We start from the raw sequence: 27,806 nt of genomic DNA on the forward strand, positions 1-27,806 counted from the left end.
TGCAGATATTTTATTACCTAACTAAGTAACTTCATCAGGGCTTCTTGAGGTCACCTGATGTTACCTAGTTGGTAATGAAACATCTGCAAGAAAACAACCAAGCTTCGAGAGCACCAAGGACCCCACAGTTCAACCCTGAGCTACATATGTTCTGTTCTATTGATATTGTTGTATTTTGGGTGGGGTTTGTTTGTGTCATTTTTAGATTGTTTTATTCTAGACTCTTAATGTGGTTTAGATTTTATCTGTTTTTATAGATTTGGGGAGAGGGGCTCTACATCATTGAGAGTCCATAGGGGTTAGGTGGCTATATAAACTATAAACTTTATTTATAGACTAAATAAATAGTCTGTTTTTATTTACATGATTTATGTATAGTTTGAAACCTAACAGATTCAAGCCGCTGGGAAAGATGTCATATTTGTTGGCATATCTTAATGCAATTACATTTTTATTATGTTCCATTATTTGCATGTGGCTTTTTAAACATCATAATAAGCCTTTAAAACTAGACAAAGGAAATTAATTGCCTTAATGTAATTGCAAGGGCTTTTCATTAGTTTAATCTGCCAGAGCTCTTTCATTCAATAGGCAAAAGGTACTATTGCCCATCAAGGACTCACCCAAACCAGATTCAAAGGTTATTTAATGTTGTTTATAAAAACAAGCTTCTATGGTCTTATTTATCTGATGGTATGAAGCCAAAATGCACAAGATGGCTTTCAGGCTATCATTTTGTGAAAAATTAGATTGGGCCCAGAGAAGACTAAACAATAAATATGATGGCAAGTGTAAGGTGCATTGGTGCATTGATAGATACCACCTTGCCTTTTTTGAGCCCACTAAGGATGCCCCTAATTGGACTTGTCTTCCATTGTTGGAACCAATAAGGGAAGTCAAATCTAGGATTGATATGTAAGGTAAACAAAGTGATTATTGAATCAATATTTATTTGTTGAGAGATGAAACATGAAGCTTCATTTTGATGCAGTTGATTTTCTTTCCCTCAGGGTGGTAGAAATGCCCACCGAAAGCAATGCAGAAAAATCCTAGATTTTATGGTACTTATGATATGGGTGAACATCAAGATGACCCTATTTGAGATCACCAAGTGTAATACTCTTTCTTCCTTCAGATGATTGTATTTGTGAATTGCTTTGCCTGCACCAGTTTCAACAGAATCCACAATCTGCATCTTGCAGATTGAATAAACTGGGACTGAGGATGAGTTAGGATAGACTTGCAATGTCTTCTGTGGTTCTTATAGCACCTGAAATGTAGAACCAATTTCAATGTGAATATCCAACATAAAAATTCTTTCACAGATTTAAGTAAAGGACTTACCTCCTCTCATGATTTTTCAAATTGATCTAGTATTTCAGATGTTTATAGTAAGTTTGTAAATATCAAATCTATATATATTCATTTGATCCCTGCAGTTTTTTCATTTTAATTTTCTTAATTTTTAAATCCTAAGTTTAATAAGATGGTATTTTTGTTATCATGTAGTCATGTACATATCCACCAAACACTCATCCTGTTGCTGTGAAGTAGTCTCAAGACCATCACAAGTATCTGGTAGAAACTCCAATGTTGTCATATGTGCTATTGTGCAACAATTATGCATTACAGATAGTCCTTGACATACAATAGTTCATTTAGTGACCATTCAAAGTTACAACAGCCCTGAAAAGTGACTTATGACTGTTTTTCACACTTATGATCATTTCAGCATCCTCATGGTCATGTAACCAAAATTTAGATGCTTGCCAACTGACTTATATTTATGACGGTTGCAGTGTCCCAGGGTCATGTGATCTCCTTTTGTGACCTTCTGCCAAGCATAATTCAATAGGGAAGCTGCATTCATCCACTACCGTGTTACTAACTTAACAACTGCAGTGATTCACTTAACAACTTAACTACGTATCAGTCTATTGTACTAAAACCTAGAAGCTATTAACTCACACTGTACCCATTCAAAACTTTATTTTGTTTTGGTTTGCAATGTGTAAAAAAAGAATAGATTTACACTGTCCACCTATTGAGATTTCTTTAGGTTTCAGGGCATTCTGTTCAAGGTATTTTCAGCTTTCTACACTCAGAAATGCAGTAATGTGAGTTATACAGGTTAGCCTTGGTTAACAATGGTAATTGGACAGGAATTTCATCGCTAAGTGATACGGTCATAAATTGTGGTGTCACATGACATTGCTTACCAATGACAATCCTGGCAGTCCCTGTTGCCATCATTAACCAAATTCCATTGGTCCTTCCCGGTTCCCAAGGTAAGGGAATGCTTCCTCTTGAACTCCCCACACCCACCTATCTCCTCTCCCTTTTGGTCACCCTGCACAATGACATTCCTTGGAGCAGCCCTGGGGACAGAGGTCTGGGAGCAGTGGTGGCCAACTACGATTGCTATAAGCCCTAGGAGTCCATTTCAGCTCCAATGCTGCCCCCAAGAAATGCCACTGTCCAGGGATCCCAAAAGGACAGAGATGGGGGAGGGGATATAGGAAAGGGGAGGAAGTTGGCACACCCTTGTGGTTGTAAGTTGAGTTGAAAGCGCTCAAATTTCGTCTATATGACCACAGTGGTGCTGCAGTGGCCATAACTTCAAGGACCATTGTCCTTGAATGGTTAAGTACAGTATCATTCATTCAGTGTCAGCATAATTTCAAATATTTTTTGAATGAATGGTCATTAAACAAGGACTACCTGGAGTTGTATCTTTTCCCCCCAAATATTGCTGTGACAAAATGCTGTTGCATGCCAACTCTTGATTATATTAAGTATCAGTGAAGCCAGAAAATTAGGATGTATCAAATTTCTGTTGGTGATATTAATCTACAATTTCTTCAGTGTAACAATGCCCCAGAAGTTTTACATAAAACTCTTGTGTCCAGCTATATCATGAGAGTACGCATATGATTCAAAGTGATCATGTGTGCAATCACATTAAACGATTTGTACAGTGCTTCAGGCATGAGTACTGTGGTTCAAAATAAAATTTAAAAATAACAATACACCACTTATTAGAAATCAGATTCCAGAAGAAAATTCCAAAAGAACAATGTGCAAATGTCATATTTGTTTCCAGAAATTACACCCCACACACACACACACGTCAGTATGATTGGGAGATCCTCAAGAGATTTAGATCACAAGATCCCCCAACATAATCCAGACAGCCAAATGCAATTTCACATATGCAGCCAAACTTCCCTTTTTTTGGCTAATTGGGGGCAGCTCAGATTGCACAGCACACACTCAGTGCTGCTTAAACCATATGTTCCTTTTCCAAATGATGGAAATTAACTTTTGCCACATTGGTCACTAGCATTTCAAGAAGAAAGCTAACAAAGAGGGGCTAGTAAAATGTTTAGCAAAAGGCCAGAGAGGGTGTTTCGCATCTTAAGTCTGGTTCCAAATTATTTCAACAGTGTGAGCATTTGGCTACAGAAAACCTTTTATCACATTTTGTGGCTGCCCATTCGGTGCTATAATATATCCCAGACTTTGCTCACCAATTCACTAGCTAATGTAGCATGTAACTATCCTTGGGATTTGAAATGAATATTTCTAAATCAGAGGAAGTAATAATACCACTTTAATGCACATTGGTTAAACTCTCAAGTTATTCTGTTTGGGCATCAGATTTTAAGTCGGATGTTAAAAAAAAATAGAACAGGTTATGGAATGACAATAGATCTTACAAGGAAAGACTGGGGAGAATGGAAACGTTTACTAAAGAAGCAGAGAGCAGCCATATTTTCTCTGGCAGCTTCACCATATTTCCTTATCACTTCCTTATCATATCCACTTTGCATTTGAAAGTACAAAGTGTGTGTGTGTTTGTGTATTTATACAAACATACAGTATATACATACTAGAGTTATATTATGTACGTGAAATGATGTTAAATGTCTTAGAAATTAAAAAAAAACCCTAGGTATCTGGTTAGAATAGATATCTAATGTTTAATAGTCAGGAGTGCCTGGATTAAAGCAACTGCTGTTTAGGCTGGTCCAGATCTCCAAGCCCTTTGCTAGTTATCAATGGAGAATCTGGCTTGAAGGAATTAGATTCTCTTATTTCTCAACTCGGAATGGCCCAGGAAAACAGTGCCCAAGGACTGGAGCAGTGTTGCCAAACCTTGGCAATTTTAAGATATGTGGACTTCCAGAATTTCCCAGACAGCATGTAGATCTTGGTTAGTTTCTATCTTAGTTAGAGTGTTTTGGAGGGGGTATATCTAAGAATGTTATTTGAATTCAGCCCCTTTGCTTTATTTCTTCATCTATTGCAGGGGTCTTCAAACTTGGCCCTTTTATGACTCATGGACTTCAACTCCCAGAAGACCCCTGATCTATTAAGGCCAGAAAACGGAGTTCAGTAGTCAAGTTAAGCCTCCTCTAGGAATTGTGCCAGCAAGTGGAGTAAAGCAGACTACTGCACTAAGCCACAATATGGTTTGGGTATAACACATTATGTAGGCACAGCACTTGTGTTTTGCTGTCCGGTTTCTAGTCAACCCTCAGCCATAAAATTCATCTGGTGACTTTGAGCCGTTCGTTCTCACAGCACAACCTACCTCGCAACATGGTTGCAGAAAAAAGGAGGTTCTGCTACATGTACCATCTTGGGCTCCAGAAATCTGATAAACCAGCACAGGTAGTTCCTGAGTTATGGCCAACCTGAAAAGGGGGATTTACTACCCAACTACAAAGTTTTGACAAAGTTCTGGGGTCATGTGACTACATATTACAACAATTTTGCAGAAAACTGTAACTTACCTTTGGTTTACACCAAAAACTACCTCCAAAGTGAACCCATTGATCTGCTTAATAACTGTATTCACTTAACCGCAAAAAACATAAATTAGTAAAATTTATGACCATTACAACAAACAACTGTAATGGGCAGACTTCATTACGGTCCTATCTAGAGGACTACCTATAATTCTGTTTAGTGTGCTATTGTGGACCCAACCAGAGAATTGGAGCTTGTCAGTGCTTTTTTTGTAAAAAAAAAAAAAAGTGCCAGAACTCACACATCATACAACCCGCCTTGTCTACCTACAAGGTTCCATCCAAAAAAGGTGCCAGAACTCCATTCTGGGCGTTCTATGACAAAAAAAAAAGCCCTGGAGCTTGTAACAAAATAATGTAGCCCCCAAATTCTCCTAAGATGCCTGGATGATGTGCATTCATTACAAGTGTGCAATTTGCAATTATAGGTAGTCCTCAACTTACAATCACAATGGAGCCCAAAATTTCTGTTGCTAAGCAAGACAATTGTCAACTGAATTTTACCCCATTTTACAACTTTTGTTGACATGGTTAAGTGAATCATTGCAGTTGGTAAATTAGTAACACATTTGTTAAGTGAATCTGGCTTCCCCATTGACTTTGTCAGGTTGCAAAAGGTAATCACATGACCCCGAGACAGTGCAGTTGTCATAAATATGAACCAGATGCCAAGCATCCAAATTTTGGTCATGTGACCAGGAGGATGCTGCAAGTCCTAAGTGATAAGTCACATTGTAACTTTTAACAGCCACTAAACGAACTGTTGTAAGTTGAAGACTTATATGTTAATTAGGAACAGTTGCTTCCCAAACTCTAAAGCAGTGGTTCCCAACCTTTTGGGCACCAGGGATTAGTTCCATGGATAAAGGTTTTTCTGCGGAATGGGTGTGTTTTGCATGCTGCCTACATCCCGCAGATGGGGCTTTGTTTGTATGGCCCAGTTGCTGGCATACTGCAGCCCAGTGCCGGTCCACAGACCCAGGATTGGGGATCCCTGCTCTAAAGCAAAGATCCCAAAGAGCTCATTGACTGAACACAGTATCCAGCATCCAAAGCATGTATTTATTCCTGAATCATAGCCAAAATGGGAGCCCTACCTTGTATTAAAGCCTTGGATTGGAAAAACCCATTAAGCAAGAAAACAGGATTTTCTGCATGCTGTGAATTTATTCTATGGCATATTTGCAACAAGCTTAATATTAACATTAACAGCCCTTTTGGCTTTTAGTGGATCAATGTCTTCTCTAAACCCAGAAAATGGGTTTAGTAATCAAATAAATTATGTGGTGTGAACAAAGCCTATACTTAACACAATTTGGGAACAAACTGATCTAATTCTGATTTGGTCTGAGGGATGGCAGTGACTGCACTCACATCACTTTAAATTTCCTAGGTAGATAATCTGGAGAACACCTGATGTGGCAATACACCACATATGCAAAGCTACTACACAGGGGTTATAACACTCAGCCTGACAGTCCCAGCCAGTGATATAAAGAGAAACACATAACCTAATGACTAGGCAGGTGGACTGAGGAGGTATTATAATTGACCATTGATCTTTGTGAGATAGTACTTGAAACATGGAAGCTGTTGAAGGATACTAGGGCTACTGCAGGCTCTCTGAAGTCTCATTGGCCACTGTTGTCTCTCCTCCTTTATTTGGACATGCTGGGAATCAGGCATGAGACATTTGGCATCCAGGTGTGTGGTGACTGTACTGTAATTTCTGTCACATGACAGTTTAATTTTTCATTGCATAGTTTGAAGTTCTGTTAAAAGCAAGCATTGAAACACCAAGAGCTTGGGATGTATTGAAGGTTAACAGCAAAATAATATGCACCATCAGGGTCTCATGACATCCAACTAGTGCAAAGTGCTATTTATTATTAATCCTTTTTATTAATATACTCACCTCTTTGAGCAGGTGGTTAGGAGGGTGGGTGAACAAGCTCTGAAGAAGGAATTTGCCTCCTAACTTCAACTGATCTTGCCTTCTAGCTCCACATCTTGGTTTGTCAGCTTTACACACATCTTCTGCAGAATGCTATGCATTGCCAGCAATACTGGTGTTCTCCAGAGGCATTATGATTACAGCTTCTATGGGCAAAGTATGTCTTAGTCCAGTATTTTGCTTCTCTGTAGAGACAGATGTATCTCCTGCCCCCAACTGGTATTTGAAGACATGGTGCCTCAACCTAAAAGATAATCTTGAGCCTTGAGACTGATAGCCTTTAACCTAAAGCATGGTGGCTCTAATTCAGTATTTCATGGGCTAAGCATGTGTCATGTGGAAAACCATTTTCTATTCTAACCCTTCTAATCACTAGATGATCCACGTCGTAGTGTTTGAAGTAAGGGACAAAGACTTTTCCATTTATTTTCTTCATGCTATGTATATGGTATACACCTGAATCATTCTATCTCCGGCCTTTTTGTAGCTTGCTTACCTTGTTAATTTTAATGTTAATATTTATGACCTTATTTTTAATGTTTTACCTTATTTCTACTGTTGTAAGCTGCATAGAGTTGTTTTTAGGTAAGATGGGGTGGATATAAATAACAAAATAAAACAAAACAAATCAGAAGCTTATGCAACTCCCAGACACTTTGATTGTCCACTTCTGTAGTTCCAGCTCAATTACCTTCATTTTTAAATATGGCAACCAGATTTCCAGGTGTGGTCGTACCCTAGATTTATATAAGCATGCTACAATGTTGGCGATCTTTAATTTCTTCTTTATTTTCCTAGTTGGAGTTTGTCATTTCCACAACATTCATATACATCAGCATCTTCGCCAATGTACCTTTTATGACCCCAAGGTAATTTTCCTGGTTAGTAACACACAGTTCAGGCTCCAGCTGTGTATATGAAAAATTGATGTAGAGTGTTTTGCCCCCAATGAATCATTTTATACTTACTTGTTCTGCCAATCTCTGCTTGTATGTACCTTTTCTTCCTCCCTCCCATTCCAATATCTGAAAGTTTCCCAGGACTCTTGAGAAACAGCAAGGTCAGAGATTCTTCAGCTTTGCTCAGAGGCTACCCACCAGGCTGATTGTCAAGGATATCATGATCCTTCTAAGGATCAAATCCAATTATTTTCACTGGCAAGTATCAACTCTCCTTCCCAAAGAGAAGAATAAGTAGACAGAACTTCTGGAAAAATTAGAATCCTGCAGCTAGATTGGACTGATCTCTCCCCCTTTTTTTAATAAAAATGTACGTTCAGCCCTCTGAATATAATGGCTCTTGGTCAGGGTATCATCATCATGCCTAACCCTGTCTTGCTTGCCCTTTTCTAATTTATATCATGACCCTTCGTGCAATCTATGCCTTGTTGTACGCTTGGGAAGAGCTTTGTTTTCCATGTCCCTGGACATCACAGAAGCTCAGACAGTGAGTCAGGGAACGGGGGGGGGGGAGGGTTTGAGGAGTGCACACAGTGGGAGACTAGTAACTACACCTCTCTCTTCCTCCTTCTATAGGAAAATTGTATTGCCTCAACAAGAAGGGAAAACTATTCCTAACATGGCTGTCAACTGATGGAGAGGCCAACCAGGAAGATTTTGAAGATCAAACATTCCCACATATAAAAATGAGGCAGGTTAGGAACTTGATTTCTCTTTGGAAATTAGGTGGCTTCTTCCAGGAAGATTAATTTCCACTCTCCTGCTTGGAGTTAGAGGGTGGGCTTACTATTTTAATACACAATTTTGGAAAAAACAGAGCCTGGAACTAGGGAAGAAGCAATACAGGTATTAGAAGGAGAAGATGGTGTTTAGAGTAGCAAGGGAGGGCAGTCCTTTTTCTCAGCTCCCCTCCCCAGGGTAGCAACAGTGAGTCCCAGCCACCTTGTGGGGTCTGATGGCAATCTGGTCTGAGGTTTCTCCCTCTCCACAAACCAGAAGACTGTTCCATTTGGCTCCCTCTGGGCCAAGCAGAATCCCTGAATATTATTTATTTTAAAGAGTCAACATTTATTGTGCAAGAAAAAAAAGCCGAGAGACCAAAGGATTGCATCGCCTTTCAGAGAGAGACGGGCAGCAAAGGCAGCAGTGGATGTTGGCAAGGCAAGGAGTAACATTCCCCCAAGCAACCCATCAGGTGCAAGGACCTATTGCACACTCTGGCTCATTCCAACAATGGCTCAGACACTTCCTTCTCTTGGCCTGCTTGACGGCGCCAATCAGTCCCCAACCCCACTTTAATGGAGTAATGGCACCCAGCCTGCTCCAGCCATGTCGCCTTCAACTATACAGAGTGACCCACAGATGTACCACAAGCAGCCTTTCATAATTGCTCTCCCTCCAAAAGAAAAAAGAAAAGATTCATCCCATTCTACAAGAGGTCTGGTTTTCCTGTAAACCATTCCTGGTCGTGCAGGTGGGCTTGTCCACTGAGAAGAAGAGCTAGAGGAGAGCCCAGGGGGGCAATGTAATCTAGCCATTTCAAGCCCAGAGAGAGCATCCCCTACATCTCTCTCTCCTTGGCTTGTAAGTGTTGGGTCCGGCCCATTATGCAATCTCCTTGATCCTATGGATGTAGTTGTGCAGCTCCTCGGGCTCCTGCAACCCTATGTCTTGACAGACCCACTCCAAGTCCTCCTCGTCTGCTATAGGAATAGAATTATAGGCCAGTTCCTCAGAGGGCATGGTGGCAAATGTAGTAAATTTGACACGCTTACGCTTGGATGTGGGAGAATTGAGCGGGTCCTCGCTCTGGTCCCTGGTGGAGCCCCCAGAAGAGCCATCCCCTCGCCCATGAACCTGACTCTGCACACTGGTTTGCGAGGAGCCGCTGCTGTGGTGGTCACCATGGCAGCAGGTCTGCACGTTCTCCAGTGGGTTGCCTGGGCTTTCAGGCTGAGGAGAAAGATCATTCTGGGCCCGTAACGGTTGTCCATTTCCCAAGAAGACCCAGTGGTGGGAGTGGTCCATGTTGGTTTGTCCTTCTGGAGGGATCCGTTTGTGCCGATACTTGAGTACAAAGACAATACAATTAATAAGGAACACCAGAATGGCTAAACAGAAGACACCGAGCAGGGCATACATGCCTATTTCCAGGTCTGTGAGTCCTCGAGGGACTTGCACATAGCCAGTGGGAATGGTTGGGAAGTCCTCAGTTGGAAGGATAACGCTGGGTGCCCAACTCTCCTGACTTGGCACCAGAGGCCACTCTACTTCCACCCGTGGTGTGGTGCGAGGCATACTCTTCTCCCGTCCAGGTCGGCTAGGAGTTTGGACAGGCTCATAGTCATAGGTGGGTTCCTCCTCAGAGCTGAAATGCACGCGGACATTGGCCAATGTGGTGGCCAGCACGCTCTTGCGTTTGGTCTTCTGACAGCTCTCGCATATCAGCAGCTCAGCTCTGATCAGTTCGCCAGACCCTTCCCCTTCAGCTCTCACTAGTGGGAAGGTCCGCTCGGACATCACCGATACCACTGACCTGTCCTGGCTTGTCACCACTAGAGTGTAATCCTTTGGGTCATACAAAGAGAGGGGAGCAATTGTGCCATCACTGTACGACACCCAGAGACTGAGCAGAGCTTCCTATTTGGAAAAAAAAAAGACAAAACTGTTTGGAACCACCCCATAAGCTTTTGCTCAAACATGTATTTTTGGATCTTTGAGGAGACCCCAAAGGACTTAAATCACGGACCTAATGCGACCTCTGGAGAGTGGAACCTTTTAGTTATGGATAGCCCAGTTCAAAATGCATGCCTTATCATTCCATTCAATAGAAAATGAGTTTGTTTTTAAGTCTTTATTTAAGAACTCTTCTACCTTTGGAACTACAGAACATTCTGGAATATTTTTCCTCCCATTCATTCATTCATTTATTTATTATTTTATTGGCCGACCAATAAAATTGGGCAGCTTACAGGCATAAAGATACATCTATTTTAAATTGGGAGTAAATTAAAACCAAGATTAAAATCAGGGGCATGTGGGGAGGGCGGGGGCGGAATTGGGGGAGGTGGGATCAGTTGTTACTTGATCAACCCTCTCCACTGTTTCCCCAAAAGGGGCCCAGGCCAACTGGCAGAGCCAGGCCCTTATGAAAGGATAGGAGGGTTGGGGCCAAACTCACATGCGGGGGGGGGGCAAGATGTCCAGAGGACAGGAGAAACAGCAGAGAAGGCCCTCCTCATGGACCCCGCCAGCCGGAATAATCGGGCTGACGGGGACCCACAGCAGGCTTCCTCTGCCGGTACGAGTGGGATGGGCCAATCCCAGTGGAGTGAGACGGTCCCTCAAGCAACCTGGACCAATTGATATGTTTGGGATGCCAGGACAGAAAAGTTATGAATAGTTGTCAAGCTCAATTTCAGAAAAGCTTCTTTGCCAATACATACTGATCAAGGAAGACATAGCAAGGCGTCTTTTGATCACCCAGAACCTGGGATCCCCAGTTTCAAAACCACCACTCTCTATCAGTCCTAATTCCCCAATTTCCACTGTTTTCATCCATCCATCTGTCTGTTTCTATATTCTATATTAAACCTTCCCCAATCAGTTACCCTCCAGATAGTCTGGAATGCAAATTCCCATTGTCCCCATCTAGTGCACATTAACCTGTCCTTTTGCCCAAATCGGTCTCTCTTTTGTCTCATTTATTTATACCCAATCACAATCTTCTCAGTTTTCCCAATAGGAAAAACCATCCATTTGGATTAACGAAAGGAAATCGGTGTGTTTGCTTACATAAATAAATCATATAATGTCTAATTGTAGGGGGCGGCAATGCAGCCTTGGTGGATCTCCTACTGCCTAACAACATCCTCAAATGATATCTAATTGATGCCAAAATAAAAGACAAAATCCAGAAGGCTGGCCCTACTTCATTATTATTAAGAATGACAGTTAAATCTGTTTCATAGGTAGTCCTTGACTTACCATCAGAATTGAAACCAGAAGTCAGTTAATTGAGTTGCGCTGGATTTTATGACCTTTTTGTCATGGTTGTTAAGTGAATAACATGGTCACTAAGCGAATGTGACTCCCCCCATTGACTTAGCTTATTGGAAGCCTGCTAGGAAGGTCATAAATGGAGATCCCATGACCACAGGATGCTGCAACCATTGTAAATACATGCAGTTGCCTAATTCCTGAAATTGATCACATGACTTTAGAAGTGCTACAACAGTGCTGTGGTCACTTCAAATGGTCATTAAACAAATGGTTGCAAGTGAAGGATTACCTGTATTTTGTAGGGCTTTTGAAGCCTATAAGGCTATTTATGTCACCCTTGCTAAGGAGGGAGCCTGGACATGGTATTATTCTTCTGTGATTTTTATTTTATTTTTATTGGTTGCATCAAATATTTTGCCATGGCTTTATGTTTTCTTTTCGTACAGCTTACTCTGTAAACTGCTTGGAATCACTTGGAACATATAGACCATACGTAATATACTCTATCAAACTATCAAATAAACATTTACGAGGCTACAGAAATCTTGTAAAAATTTCCTTCACTAGTAAGCTATCTTCTCCTATACGTAGGCAGGTTGAGTTCACACAAGAATCTAAACAACAACATCAACCAATTAAAAGCAATGATGTTTAGCAAGTTGTGTAAATGCAACTGCTAGATCTTTAACTGACTTTGTTCAGCTTACTGTGCAAACCCAGTGACATGATAATATATCATGAGAAGAATTTTGCTGTAATTCTCAGTGATTTAAAAAATCCACTAAAAAAGAAAAAAAACTCACTAAGCATATATTTCTCTGAATCTTTTAAAGATTCAGACTCTCTCTGATGAACTAGAGTTCTCCTTCCACATAAATACACAGAAACATTAGGTCTTCTGTTAGGGAAATTTTTTGAGATGTACTTTGTTCCGCTCAAATTTTTTGAGATGTACTTTGTTTTCCCGTGGCATCCTAGTTCTCTGTCTACCGAGAATGTTCTCAGGTGAAGCAGCCTCCCATCCCATGGGCCTCTCTCTGCAGTCTGAACAGAACAGTTGGCCTTCTCTTTGGCTCTGTGTGAGAATGGAACCAATCCATACGGGCTTCCCTTGAGCCTTGAGGGCTTCTGGGAACTACAGGGTGAGACTATTTCCTGAAACTGGTCAACATTACCTGCTTGGAGAAATTGAGAATCTGCTGGGCTGTTGTCTTGGCCACAATGGTGTGGCTATTCCCAGGGCTGGCATGAAGGGAAAGGGAGAGGTTTGAGACCACCTGAGCTTTCAATTCCACAATGGTAACCTTCTCATCAACCACAGTCACTGGTGTCTCACCAAGGACAGCTTCCATAAGTGGAGAAACTACCTGTAGAAAAAATGGGTTCCCTCATTGATAAAGAACTATGACCGAGGAGTCAGAGAATCAGATTTTTGAAAATGTGAAAACAACTCTATTAAAAGCATAGGAAGAGAACTAAATGAATATTTCTGGATTAAAGGGAAGATCCTTCAAATTGAGCATTTTTTTTCTACTATAATGCAAAATGTTGGTAGCATAAATTGGGGGGGGGGGAGTGGAGACTGCAACCAATAGTGCTAAACGGCAAATGTAGCCTTTTCTTACAAAAAAGATGCTCCAATTTCACCATTTTTTTGAGTTGACTTTTCTTTTTTTCTAAGAACCTCTTCAGATAATGGTAGATAGCAGTCAGGATGAAATAGGCCCTGAAATATACTATCCATCTCTCTTTTTTTAAAAGAAACAAAAAACAAACTTATTCTAGCCTAGAACTCTGACATTTTTAGGCCCAGCAAGTGGAAGCCAAACATATACTGATATTCTTAGAATCTAAACTTTCATTTTAAAAAATGAGTATGAAAGGAATAAAACATACCTTGCATTGCTCAATGATAAGCAAGGTTTAATATATATTGCAGCACAAGACATGGATACAAGTCTAGATCGCTCTCATAACTTATTTGTATCATCTTTTCCCTGCACTGAATATGGGTTATCTCACATGAGGAATATGTTTTCATTTTTTAAAAAAACAAAGAATACATTAAAGCAGTGTTTCTCAACCTTGACAATTTTAAGGCATGTGGACTTCAACTCCCAGAATTCCACAGCCAGCAATTCTGGGAGTTGAAGTCCACATGCCTTAAAATTGTCAAGGTTGAGAAACACTGCATTAAAGGAAAAGAAATGCCCATCACAGAACAGCTTCTGAAGTTTTGGTAATAGAGGTTCTGAATTGCAAAACTGCCTCCTGAGATCTATAGCCACATTTTCCATTTCTTCCTCTGGAACTGGGCTTCTCATAATAATAGAGCCAGTCCACAGATCATCACCCATTCATGATCTCTCCTTCACATAGACGCACAGAAAATTCTTCAAAGGGTATTTTCTCAGCAGGAGGCACCCTGACCTTAAGCAGCACTATCTTTGAAGATGGCAGCCTGGGATTTTTGCTTAGGAAAGCAATGCAATGTCAAAGCCTGGAATTAATTGAAGTTACAGACATTCCTGGCACAGAGTCAAGCCCTGCTCAGAACTGTTCAGGGAGAAAATGCACGTGCATGTGCACGTGCATGCGCATGCGCCCATGACAGTGTCACTTGCGCGAGTGGGGCCACAAGCACCCACAAGGCTCGCGCGAATGGGGCTGCAAGCACCTGCAACGAGGCTCACACAAGTGGGGCTGCAAGCGCCCGTAGTGAGGCTTATGCAAATGGGGACGCGATTGCTCATAATGAGACTCGCATGCGTGGGGCCATGTGCACACACTGGCCGGCCACTCATGCAAGCCAATGGTGATTAGATTGCTGTGGCCCACAGATTGGGGTCCCCTGCTCTAGAAAATAAGTAGGATGGATTGGGTGGGGAAAGGTTAGATATTTTTGAAAACAGGATATCCACTTTTTTTGCTTCCAAATGTACAAGACAATAACAAGCAAAGGATTTATGGGTATCTGCAAACTATCCTTCTTTCACTTTTGCCATTACAACAGACAGCCTGCTCAGTCTGAGGACAACTTGTGGATCATTTAATGAAAATCTGATGGCATTTGCTCGGATTTTGTGCATCCGAGGAATAACATTGATGTTCTTCCTTCCTTCCTTCCTCCCTCCCTCCCTCCCTTCCCCCCACCCTATCAGACTAATATAATTTTTTTTTTTTTTGGTTCAGCATTTGATTAGTTTTTACTTTGAACAAAGTAGTGCCCGGCTCCCTGCCAGCTAGTGTTTTGCTATTGACCATGTGTGCCACACGTGGGTTGTCAACCTTCATAAAGTCACCAACCTTCATAAAGTCACCACCAGCATTTGATTAGTTTTTACCTTGAACAAAGTAGTGCCCGGCTCCCTGCCAGCTAGTGTTTTGCTATTGACCATGTGTGCCACACGTGGGTTGTCAACCTTCATAAAGTCACCAACTAGGTCTGTGACCTCCACCATCCATTCAGGCCCCAACATGGTGACCACCTGATCTGTGCCCTCTGAGGAGGTGGTGTGGAACTGTGTGAACACTTGCAGGGTGGAATGCTGATACTGAAGTGTGCAGCCCCTGCTTTGTCTCCGTTCTTCTTCCTCCTCCTCATCGTCACTCTCCCGTATGGACCTGGTGAGAAGTTGAAGGACATCAGCACAGAAAAAGGATTTGGTTGGCAGCTTTCTCAGATGGTCAGGAACCAGCTTATTGACCTCCAAGAAAGACAACCATGAATTTAAGATAACTGTGCCCCTCCTCCCCAAATAAGAATGGCCAAGAAAAGAAAGATAAACAAAAAACAGACATGGAATGCCTAGCTTCCTCAGCTTGTGAAGCTGACATTGCCAACTGGAGCTGAAACCAATCCTGAGGATTATACTCCTTTCCCAAAGAAATGGATGGATATGATACACAGTATATTAGTGTGCATATTCTTGTCATGAGCCACACTCCAAAACAGGGGAGTCTCAGGGCAAACAAAATTAATCTATACTAGCTCAAGGAATGGCTACTAATTACACTTAATTGTTTGTTTGTAAAATACGGTATCTCGTTTACAAAGCTGGTTGATTGCTATCTGTGTATTCTCTCTCTCACACACACACACATTCTTATATTCATCCTCACATAAGTCACAACACAGGCAAGTACATGAAGGGGGGGGGAGGAAATGCGTAGGATGAAAACGATATAAGTGGGAGAGAAGGGATGGGGAAACTGAGAGCCATACAGAGTGTTCCACAGGAGTTGCAAAATAAATTCACCAGGCAGTTTCCCTTCCCAAGCAACAACTAATCTGCAGGCCTGAAATCATTAGCATCTCTTGCCTATATGTTTATCTTCATCACTTTTTCTGTCCTTACCATTGAACTGAAGGGAATGCCCTGCCTAATTAATTAATTATTCTGGGGGGAAAAACATGTTCTGTTGTCAGGTAGGTAAGGTAGTCACTCTGATCTCACCATATTGTCATACAGCCAGCTGGATCTTAAAGATGATGGCAACACAACACCAAAATAGGGCAATAGGGCAATGCTTCCTGTCCTCCAAAATGAATAATTTTGGATCATGATCATGAACTGAACACGAGCCATGGTTACTGCTTATACATTCTGCAGCTCACAAATATGGATGTCTAGTATGGAAAGTCTAGGGTAAGCTCAAGTTTACATAGCATAGCTCTCCCTATTGATCACTCAAACATCTGCAGCAGACTTCTCCATCCTATTCCTTTCTGCACTAGTGACATTACGGGCTTAAGGCAGCAGTCCCCAACCTTTTGGGTGGTTTTTCCATGGACCGAGGGGAGGGGCTGCCTGGATTCCATGCATGCACAGATAGGCTTTATTCGTTTGCACACCCTGGTTCCTGGCAGGCACAGACCGTTATTGGACGGGGGCTTGGAGATCCCTGACTTCAGGCATGTTCTATGCAGGAATTCAAATTAAAGTCTTCTCTTCAATATATAACCCCTCTTTGAGGGAGATGGGTGACTTAGATTAATTAATTAATTAGGCAAAAGGGGGAATTGCTATCTCTATGGGTAATTAGTTCCACTGTGCAATTACTCTTCTATGTAAGTTTCTTCCTAACATTCAGTTGAATTAACAGAATAATAGAAATAGAAGGAACCTTGGAGGTCTTTCTTCAAGCGGGAAACCCTATACAATTTCAGACAAAGGGCTGTCCAATCTTTTCTTAAAAATTTCCAGTGTTGGAGCATCCACAACTTCTGGAAGCAAGTTGTTCCACTGATTATTGTTCTAAGTGGCAGGAAATTTCTCCTTAGTTCTAGGTTGCTTCTCTCCTTGATTAGCTTCCATCCATTGTTTCTTGTTCTGCCTTCAGGTGCTTTGGAGAATAAGTTGATTCCCCCCTCTTCCTTGTGGCAGCCCGTGAGATATTGGAACACTGCTATCATGTCACCTCTAGTCCTTCTTTTCATTAAACTAGACATACCCAATTCCTGCAACCGTTCTTCATATGTTTTAGCCTCCTGCCCCCTGATCATCTTTATTGCTCTTCTCTGCACTCTTTCTAGAGTCTCAACATCTTTTTTACATCGCGGTGACCAAAACTGGATGTTAGTATTCCAAGCGTGATCTAACAATTGGAATCTGCCAACTTAATATCCATGTTTCTTTGTCTGCCCTCTGGAATGAGACAGAATAGATAACTGTGACAGATGATCCCATGGAAGAGGAAGTGATCTCAAGGACTAAAATGAGGCAGCAGCTTCCCAGGAAGGAGGGAGCACCTTCCAGCATGGGAAGCGGGGAGAGAAGAGGCAACACAACCCGGAGATGGACAGGAAACACAGAAAGGAATAGCCCCTCCCTAAAATCTCCCAGGGTATATACATTTGGTTGAGGGTAGTAAGGGTTAACTTTGTCAATGTTGATGTCCATCTAAGCCCAAGAATGACATGGAACAGTTTAGCCAGAGTTCAATTCTTTTTTCTTTTTTGGCTTACACATAACAGACAGAATGTTGCCAAACTCAACCCTTACCACCCTCAGCCTAACAGATATTTATTTATTTATGAGACTTATATACCGCTTTAAGTGCAAGCACTCTCTAAGCGGTGTACACCAGTAAGCAATGTATATATATATTTACATTGCCCCCAACAACCTGGGTCCTCATTTTACCTACCCCGGAAGGATGGAAAGCTGAGTCAACTTAGAGCCGGTGAGATTTGAACTGCTGACCTGCTGAACACAGTCAGCTAAAGTGGCCTGCAGTACTGCACTCTAACTGCTGCGCCACCTCGGCTCATATACCCTGGAGATTCTAGGCAGTACCTATCCAAACTTTATTTCTTTGTCTCCTGTTCATCTGTGGGCTGTGCTGCCTCTTCTCTCTCCCCTTCCCTTTCTGGAATGTGCTTCCTTCTTGCTGGGAAGCTGCTGCCTCACCTTAGTCCTTCACACCACCTTCCCCTCTGTGGGCATCATCTCTCACAGTTTATCTATTCTCTGTCATCCCAGAGGGCAGACAGAAACATGGATATTAAGATGGCAGATTCCAACTGAGTGTTAGGGAGAAACTTTCATGGAAGAGTAATTACACTATGGAATTAATTACCCAGAGAGATAACGATTTCCCCTTTGTTGGATAAACCAGCTCACCTCCACAGGCATCATCTTGCACAATAACTGTCATATTCCCACTCGGTCTTCTCCTTCCAAAGCTAACCTGCTCAGATGCTTCTATCTCTCTCGACTAAATTTCTATTCCACTAATCATCCTCCTCTGAAGCTGTTCCAGTTTCTCTAAATCCTCGTTAAAGTATAGAGCCCAAAACTACCTCCGATCAGGTAAGATGGGAACTCGCCATCCTTTCACTTGGCTGAGGCGTGGGTCAGACAGCTCAATATGAAGAGGGAGTTTGGGGACCCAAACGGTCATTTCCAAGAGGGCACTCAGGTGCTCATAGCTGAAGAAGACACCTGCATTCATGGACCCTCTAGACTCCTTGCCACTCACAAAGACATAGTCACAGCTGCTGGATACCTATAGAAAAATGGGGAAGAAAAAGAAGACATGTGGTGAGCCCCTTCTTCCACGTTTTTTTGGATTTTGAGGACTTTCAGGTAATTTTCAAAAAATTACCATCAAACAAGGGACGATTTCTAAATTGGCCTCTTACATGACTGGCGATTGTTTTAAAGCATTTGTATCACATCAGTAAGAAAGAGGGAAGGAAAAAAGAGAGAGAGAAGATGGACACGTAAGTAAAGAAATAATAGCAACAGATTTACCAAAGCCTCTCTTGAACCACTCTAATTACCAAATAAAAAACAGAAGCAGAAAAAGAAATGGTTTGGAAAAACATTTCCATTATAACTGATCAATATGCATATTGGCTAAGTAAACAATGGCCTTTACTAGAGGGACAAGCAGTTAAGGATACTGCATAATTTCACATGCATTTGAACTCTAACGTGGCTCAGTTAAGAGACCATTTCTATTATCAGCACGCTATAACCTTTATTGTGGCAAATAAGCAGGCTGAAAGCTGTGTACTCGGTATAGTCTGCTCCCTGAACTCGTGCTGATTTATTTATGTTCTACCAAGTGAACATTTTGAATATGAATGTTGCAGGAGGAAGGTCCTTGGGCAAACAATACTGAACTGGGCCCAGGAGGCACAGTTTTGTCCCCCCCCCCATTTGCATCCCAACCACTCCTAAAAGTGACTGGCCACACAAGGTTTGTGCCCCAGTTAAAATGGGTTGTTCTGATGGGATACAAATTCTACTGAAGTGTTTGTTGTTGTTAATTGCGAAGTTGTGTCCGACCCATCGCGACCCCATGGACAACGTTACTCCAGGTCTTCCTGTCCTCTACCATTTTCTGGAGTCACACCTACTGCTTCAGTGACTCCATCCAGCCATCTCATTCTCTGTTGTCCCCTTCTTCTATTGCACTCAATCTTTCCCAGTGAGTCCTTCCTTCTCATTAGGTGGCCAAAGTATTTGAGTTTCAACTTCAGGATCTGGCCTTCTAAAGAGCAGTCGGGGTTGATCTCTTCTAGGACTGACTGGTTTGAACGCCTTGCAGTCCAAGGGACTCGCAGGAGTCTTCAAAGACCTCAATTCTTTGGCGCTCAGCCTTTCTTATGGTCCAACTTTCACAGCCATACATTGCAACTGGGAAAACCGTGGCCTGGACTATACGCACTTTTGTTGGCAGGGTGATGTCTCTGCTTTTTAGTATACTGTCTAGATTTGCCATAGCTTTCCTCCCCAGGAGCAAGCGTCTTTTAATTTCTTGGCTGCAGTCCCCATCTGAGGTGATCTTGGAGCCCAGAAAAATAAAATCTGTCACTACCTCCATTTCTTCCCCATCTATTTGCCAAGAATTGAGAGGGCCAGATGCCATGATTTTGGTTTTCTTAATGTTGAGACTGAAGTGTTATAACCATTCAAAATCGAATGAAATGAATAACACTTATAATAACTATTAGAACACATCAGTATGTATCGTGCAAGCACTTTGTGGAGTTGGAAACTGAAAACAGCAAATCCTTGCAGTTATGTTCCTATCAGAGATGGGTGCATCTGCTGTTCCTTCACCAGGGATATTCTCTGAGGTTTTCCATCTTGTTTCAATATATCTGCTGTGAGAGAGATGTCAAGAGCCAAAGTTTCCCAGGGCAGAGATGACAATAATACTTGACTTCAAGGTCATAAAGTAAAGGGGGAAAGTTTATTGAAAGTGTGGGAAAGGGCACATGAATGTATGTGAAAACAGGAGACTTATGAATTCAGTCTAGAGAGGCTGTCAACTGGAGAAGAGTTGGTTGAGGAAACACCCTCATAACCTATCAACTTCTATCAAACTTGTAATAGATATTCATTAAAGACCTAAGAACTGGATTAATTGGAAAACTCATTACACTCCAAACTCAACAAATCAGGATGGCTGATCTAAACAATGACTAGGGAATCAGTAATAGGTTGAGATCAATTTGGATCTGACTTTGGAAAATCTGTTTGCTCTGAGAATGGTAGACCCTAATTTGGAGATATCTGTACTCACACTCACAGTGTGGTGAGACAAATTATTTAAAATCTTTGGAATGGCTTAAAAGGGAATCTGCTTGCTCAGAAACAAAGCAAACAAGGATAGGAAGCATCCTAACAATCAAAAGGGGTTTCGAAGAACATTATGATTAAATCTACCCATCATGTTAACCATTTTATTTGAGTACCCGTTACAAATTCTCAAAATTTTGCATATCACAAGTGAGTCATAAAAGCTGATGACCCTCTATAAGAAAGAGATAGCAGTCAGTAAGGATTGGGGTGTTGGGGTAAATGTGGTCTCTAGGTAGTGGAACCTTTTCAAATGCCAAATTACAACATCTTGCCATGAATGAAATCTCAGAAACAGTTGCCCCATGAAAAAGATCCCTGGGCTCTTGAAAGAGGAGACATGTGCATGGGCCTAGTGGACCCCCCAAAGCTTCCACTTTACAGCTTTGGATGTTTTGTGATCTTGCAATGTTTCCTATAATCGCATGTGATGGCCAAGGCTAGGTAGGCACCATATAAGCTAAAGGGAAGGCTTCAAAGCTCCTAGAATCCAATAGATCTTGCTAATGTAACCCAGATCTGGGTTGATTTTGGGGCTAGACTACTCTAGCATCTTCTAATAGGGCTGCCTTTGGGCATCCACAGTATCTCATGCTTATGTAAGATCAAAATGGGCAAGATGGTGAATTGAAGGTGAGAGGCTTGCATCACAATACCACTTAGCCCATTCTGGCCCACACAGAGATAAACAGACTTTGGAAATTGTAGGAAGTTCCAACTGTGTTTATTAGTGGACATGAATTATTAGGAGCGAAGAAAACTTTTAAGAGTCAGTCTCCCTCTTTTATGTTCAAATGCTATTAAATAAGAAAGTAATAGATGGGAAACACAGATCATTCCTTTTATGTTTCTTCTGTTTCTGCTTTGCATGGACCAATGAAATCGTCTACTGAATGCTGGGGAAATGCATTTCTTTGGCAAGAGCTTTTCATTGTGGTAATTTTGAACACTCAAAATAATATTACTTTCAGTTTTATGAGTAGCTAATAGATATCTTGCTATAAAGGGCCACCTTGAGCTCCTGAAAGAAAGATGGGATAGAAATCAAATGCATTAATTTGAATGTTATGCCTATTCTCAAGATGGCAATGAGATAGATTTCCCTCAATGCCAAACAACCAAGAGGGCGCCCTCAAAATACACACTGAAGAACATTCATAGACGACTTAAAGGCTTTAAATATCACAGGGGAAGATGCTGATGTACTTGCCCCACACCGAAAATACTGGAGAATCCTTGCTGCCCGATATGCTACATAGCATGGGAGGATCTAACATTAATACTAATGCTACTCCAGCCTTTTGGTTCACTATTATTTTATAACCTTCCCTCTTTGCAGTCCTAGCATCTCAGATGTTCACTATCAATAACAGCACGTTCTCACAGTTGTGCAACAGGTCAGAATACTGACTTCTCTTGCCCGGTAGTGTCTACTCTGACTGGCACTTGGAGAGAAAGAAACGTTTTCAGTTTTGTTCTCTGTAATTCTTTAACTAGAGAAGGGCAATTGAATCTGAAACATCTTCCATGCAAAACAGGTGGTCTCCCATTGAGGAATGGGCTGTCTCTCAGAAAGTTTCAACCAGAGACCAAAACTGCTGTGAAAATCACAGCTCTCTTCACTTAAATCTACTCCCTGCCCTTCATTCAGATGTATTTTAATTGGAATTTAACAGCCAAGAGAGTTTAATATGATAATGTATTTGCCTGGCTCTGTATCTCTGAAAATATGTGTGGGTCTATTTCCTCTTACTCCCACAGGGTTACTTAAGCTTGGCTTCAACATCCAAGAGACACAAGCTCAGCATGTCTGCAAAGACAATCCCAGCTTGGCATCAGAATAAAAATGAGTCGTGAAATGCATTTCTGGATACTGTGTCATTCATCAAAATAAAGATGCTGGGCTATCACTTGAGTTCCCTACACTAATAAACACCCATCGGCATAAACCATTAGAGATTCTCCCACCTCTCAGGGCCTGAGAATGCAAATATTACTAAAATTAATATCATCTCAGTTCCAAGATGCCTAAAAAGCAGCTCCTTCCTTTGGCTCATTCTTGCTTTAGTTGCTAGTAAATGCAGCCATTAAGATAATCTAGACCAGTGGTGGCAAACTTATGGCACGGGTGCCAGAGGCAGCACTCAGAGCCCTCTCTGTAGGCACGTGTGCCATCACCCCAGCCTCCGTCCCGTGTGCAAAAAAAAAAAAAAAAGGGTTTAATCAATGAGTCAATTTCAACTTCTCGTGGAAAAAAAAAGATCTTGCAAAGTTGGAACTGATTGAACTTTTTAGTCCCACCCAGTCTGCCGTTACCACCGCAGCCATGCCCACCCAATGGACCACACCCAGCCAATTGGCCACACCCAGTCAATGGGCCACACCCACCTGACACCCAACAATGCATAAGTGGGTTTGGGCTTGCAGTTTGGGCACTCGGTCTCTAAAAGGTTCACCACCACTGATCTAGACCAGTGACAGCGAACCTTTTAGAAACCAAGTGTCCAAACTGCAACCCAAAACCCACTTATGTATCGCCAGGTGCTGGGTGGGCGTGGCCCATTGGGTGGGCATGGCTGTGGTGGTCACAGCAGACTGGGTGAGTGTGTCCAAGGTGGGCATGGTCACCTTGATGTTGCTCGTGGGGAGGAATGCCTGTGGGGGCCGGGCAGGGTTGGGGGAGATCCAGGGGGTTTCTGGCAAGTGAGACAGTGGGCAGGAGGCTTGTCCTGCAGGGTGAGGCGAGGCAGGGCAGGGGTGCCATTGTTGCAGGGCAAGGCGAGGCAGGGGCCGGGAAGGCTGCTGCCTGACACCATCGGCCCCCAAACACAGAGGCCAGCGAGCGCATGGGGGCCGACAGTGTCCGTCAGCAGCCATAGCCTGCCAGCCTCTTGACTGGCGCACTCTGGGGCTCTGCAGCCCACCACCAGCAGTTCAGAGAAGCTGCCTCTCAGCTGGACGGCTGACCAACAGCTGAGGAGGCGATGCAGTGAGTCGTGTCCAGGAAAAGGAGAGCATATGAGGCCAGGAGGAATGGAACGGGAGGGGAGGGAAACCAGCTGTGCTAGGATGCATCCAGCCATGTGGGACCTCGGCAAGTTACCGGGCGGCTGGTTGAAGAGGGACGGAGCATGGCATGCGTGCCCACAGAGAGGGCTCTGAGTGCCGCCTCTGGCACGCGTGTCATAGGTTCGTCACCACTGATCTAGACAAACCTAACAGTGCTTATGTTCTGTTTAGGCAACATATCCAGAATGGGTAAGGAAATCTTCCTAGCTATCAGCAAAAATTTGCACAGGATGGAGGGGGAAAGAAGCATGTTCATGAGGATTCCAGAGAATCTCATGGTAAGTTTCAAGAAATTGAATGCAGACTGTTATTGTTGTTATTATTTGCAAAAACAGAAGAGGGGGGTGATGATTGAAAACACCCTGCACAGCATGCTGGGAAATGCAAATGTTCACCCACTGTATTATTATTAAGCATGTTGTACAAATACAGCCTGGTAGGGATCACTTTGTGTTTGCTGATCTTTATTTTGAAACTAAAAATCAAAAATGATGTTAACGCAAATGGCTATATATTTTTCATCAATTTTCAACAATGTGGTCTTAGAACTTGGATGACACAAGCGCCTCTATAGATTTGTAGACATGCAGCTTCACTCACATTTCTTAAAGAGTATCAATATTTATTTAATTAGTTATTCCTTCTCCCAGAATGGCATTGAGAAAATCAGCAAAAAAAACCTGTTACATAAGCCAAAATAAAATAAAAATTAGGACTTCCAAGTCACACCAAACATCTATAGAAATTTCCCAGGAGGTTGAACAAGAGCCAGTAAGTAACATTTGCAGGATTTCTCAAGCAGAGAAGAAATGTTTCCGATTCTAACCTAGCTCTATAGGCCATTCCTGAAAATATAATAAGCATCAGATATGGCCTCAAGCTTCAAACAAAATCACTTTACCTTTTCCTGGTAAAACATTGCAATAAAATATATATGAGTGGGAGGCAGCCAAACATTGGTCTCCTTCCCATTTCTGATGAGTTCATTACACACAGGGCTGCCTTTTGTTTCCCATCCATTTTAACATGTACCTTAAGGATAGAAAATCAGTGGCCCTTTCGAAGTTGTAGAACTTCAACAGACAGCCATCTCTAATGGGAGTAAGCATTGCCAGAAGTTGTAGTTCAACAGTATCTGGAGGGGCCCTGGCCAAGGATTTGGAAGACACCATAAAGATAAACTTCATTCCCATTTCTGAATTAAGCTGCTGATTTATACTGGGAGGAACATATAGTAATAGCAATAGCACATAGGCTTGTATACTGCTTCACAGTGCTTTACAGCTCTCTCTAAGTGGCTTACAGAGTCAGCCCCCAACAATCTGCATCCTCATTTTACCGACCTCGGAAGGATGGAAAGCTGAGTCAACCTTGAGCCGGTCAGGATCAAACTCCTGGCAGTGGGCAGTGAGTTAGCCTGCAGTACTGCATTCTACCCACTGTGCTACCATGGCTCTTATAATATATGAAAAGATGAGGACTGGAAACAAAGTCATAAGTTGGTCAAATGTTCACAGGGACCTTGTTTCATAATATCCCATCATCCTGAACCACAGCTTAGTACTGGGCTTCAGCTAGCAATCCTAGAGATTCTAGTAAAAAATGCAGATCCCACAAGCATAAGATTTCCATGCCTCTGTTTAAGAGATTGTTTCAAATTAATCTTGTTCTCCTGAGAACTGTTATTTCTGCAAATGGAAGGAGGCTCTGCTATTTTTTTTTTCTGCTTCTCAATGAATAGTTTTATGAGTTTCTATGGATTATTTCAGTGTAAGCTGCTAGAAAGGACCCTTGTGGCAGACAATGTAGCCTATGAACTAAACATTAATACAAAGAAATAATTTTCCTGTATTAATTACAAATCAGACAAGGGAGAGATTTGTTCATCCACGGGTTGCCACAGTCTCACAGAAGGAAGCTGCCAATTCCATGCCAGCAACTTAATTGTTTCAAATTAAAATGAAAACCTGCCTTCATAATAGTCCCACATATCATGCTCGTATGATATGTTTCTGGACTCAGCATGATCTACAAACAGAAAAGCATATGATTTCTTTACTTGACAACTCTATATCAATGGTTGAAAGTTAGGTTTGTTTTAGGATAACTGACTGTAACTGTAACTTTGTTAGATATGGATTGTGTGGTTTATGGCTTCCTGTCTTAGTCTTGGTTACTGCCCCATTCAATCACCAAGAATAATTTCGTTATTCTCTAAGAGTTATGAAACAAGATTTGCTAAAAATGATAGGAAAATTGACCAAATTTGATTGAACAAATGAGGAATGAAAAACTGGCACTGACTTGTTTTTGGCTTGTTTAACAAATCATAATTAAAATTAATCACATTTGCTACAATGTGGGAATGCAATCATCTAGGTCAGAATGGTCTTTTTTTATATATGAAATGGCTCTTCAAGGATCTGAGGCTTCCCTATTACAGTGGTACCTTGGTACTCATCGTTCATTGGTTCCGGGAGGCATGATGAGTACCAAAAATGATGAATACTAAACAGTTTTTTCCCCATAAGGAATAATGTAGTGAGTCAGAAGGCAGCCAACAGTGACATGTTCTAGCTTGTGCATTGCGTACCAAACAAACAATGAGTACCAGGACAAAATTTTCACATCAAAATGCATTGAGCACCAAATTTGATGAGCTTCAAAGCAGTTGAGTACGAAGGTACCATTGTACCTTTATCATTTTCTTTTCATCCAGAGGTATATGATCTGAGGCTCCAGGACTGCAAGACTATTCCCCCCCCCCAAATTTGGATAATCCTATCAATTCTATTGGATCTTAGTAGAAACATAAATTAAGTGAAACCTCCTTTTTATCCAGGTCTTGCCCATGTCTCAAAGATCAAGTGCAACCCTCACACGGAAAGAAGCTATACACCCTGTTTAAACCAAGAGATTGAAAACCAAAACTAAGTTATTGAACTGTAAGGCTTGCTCTCACTAGTTATATACAGAAATAGATATTTGATTTTTTTAATCCTATAGCTGCCCAAACAGCAGAGAGGGAACCTTTCTGATTTACAATCAGAACAAATGGACTTCCTAAATAATGATATCCATATATAGACCAATCTTATACACAAATGTACACTTTGTCTTTCCTTTAGTTCAAGGTGGGAAACACAACATGTCCACCTTCAATTTTATCTCCCCGAAAACAAATCTATGAGTTAATTTGGTAGTGCTCTATAAAGTCTTAGTAAGGCCACACCTGGAATACTGTATCTAGTTTTGGTCACATGCTATAAAAAAGATGTTGAGACTCTAGAAAGAGTGCAGATAAGAAGAGTAACAAAGATGGTTAGGGGACTGAAGGCTAAAACATATGAAGAACAGTTGCAGGAACTGGGCATGGCTAGTCTAGTGAAGAGAAGGACCAAGGGTGACACGATAGTAGTATTCCAATATTTGAGGAGCTGTCGCAAAGAGGAGGGGTGGCAATCTATTTTCCAAAGCACCCAAAGGCCAAACAAGAAACAATGGATGGAAACTGATCATGGAGAGATTCAACCTAGAAATAAAAAGAAACTTCCTAACAGTGAGAACAATTAACCAGTGGAATAGCTTGCTTCCAGAAGTTGTGGGTGCTTCATCACTGAAGGCATTCAACAAGAGACTGGACAGCCACTTGTCAGAAATGGTATAAAATCTCCTGCTTGAGCAGGCAGTTGGACTAGATGACCTACAAGGTCCCTTTCAACTCTCTTATTCTGTTAAAAGGAACAAAGTAACTAATCCGACTTCTGTGGCAGAAGATGGATTATAGTTCAGCATCTGCACCATATTAATCACCCTGGCTTTTCAGTCCATCAAAGCTGCAGCCATTCCTGCTTAACAGACAGCAACACTTCACCTTATTTTTAGTCTTGCATAATTTGGATTGGACCCA

The 27,806-nt window shown here is 41.8% G+C and overlaps 1 protein-coding gene across 1 annotated transcript in view; it reads right to left on the reverse strand.

The window, feature by feature from the left end:
* Positions 1–8,360: 8,360 nt before the first annotated feature.
* Positions 8,361–27,806, reverse strand: part of TMEM132E (transmembrane protein 132E) — a 68,424-nt gene continuing 48,978 nt past the window's right edge. The window contains exons 6-9 of the mRNA XM_039335787.1: positions 18,535–18,740; positions 15,074–15,353; positions 12,905–13,096; positions 8,361–10,367 (exon numbers count right to left, since the gene is read on the reverse strand). Of these exons, the coding sequence (XP_039191721.1) occupies positions 9,333–10,367; positions 12,905–13,096; positions 15,074–15,353; positions 18,535–18,740 (1,713 nt within the window). The 3' untranslated portion in view covers positions 8,361–9,332. The remainder of the gene's footprint in view (positions 10,368–12,904; positions 13,097–15,073; positions 15,354–18,534; positions 18,741–27,806) is intronic.

The sequence above is a fragment of the Crotalus tigris genome, unplaced genomic scaffold (assembly GCF_016545835.1).
Source record: "Crotalus tigris isolate CLP2741 ecotype Arizona unplaced genomic scaffold, ASM1654583v1 scf7180000017659.2616968, whole genome shotgun sequence".
Classification (NCBI taxonomy): domain Eukaryota; kingdom Metazoa; phylum Chordata; class Lepidosauria; order Squamata; family Viperidae; genus Crotalus; species Crotalus tigris.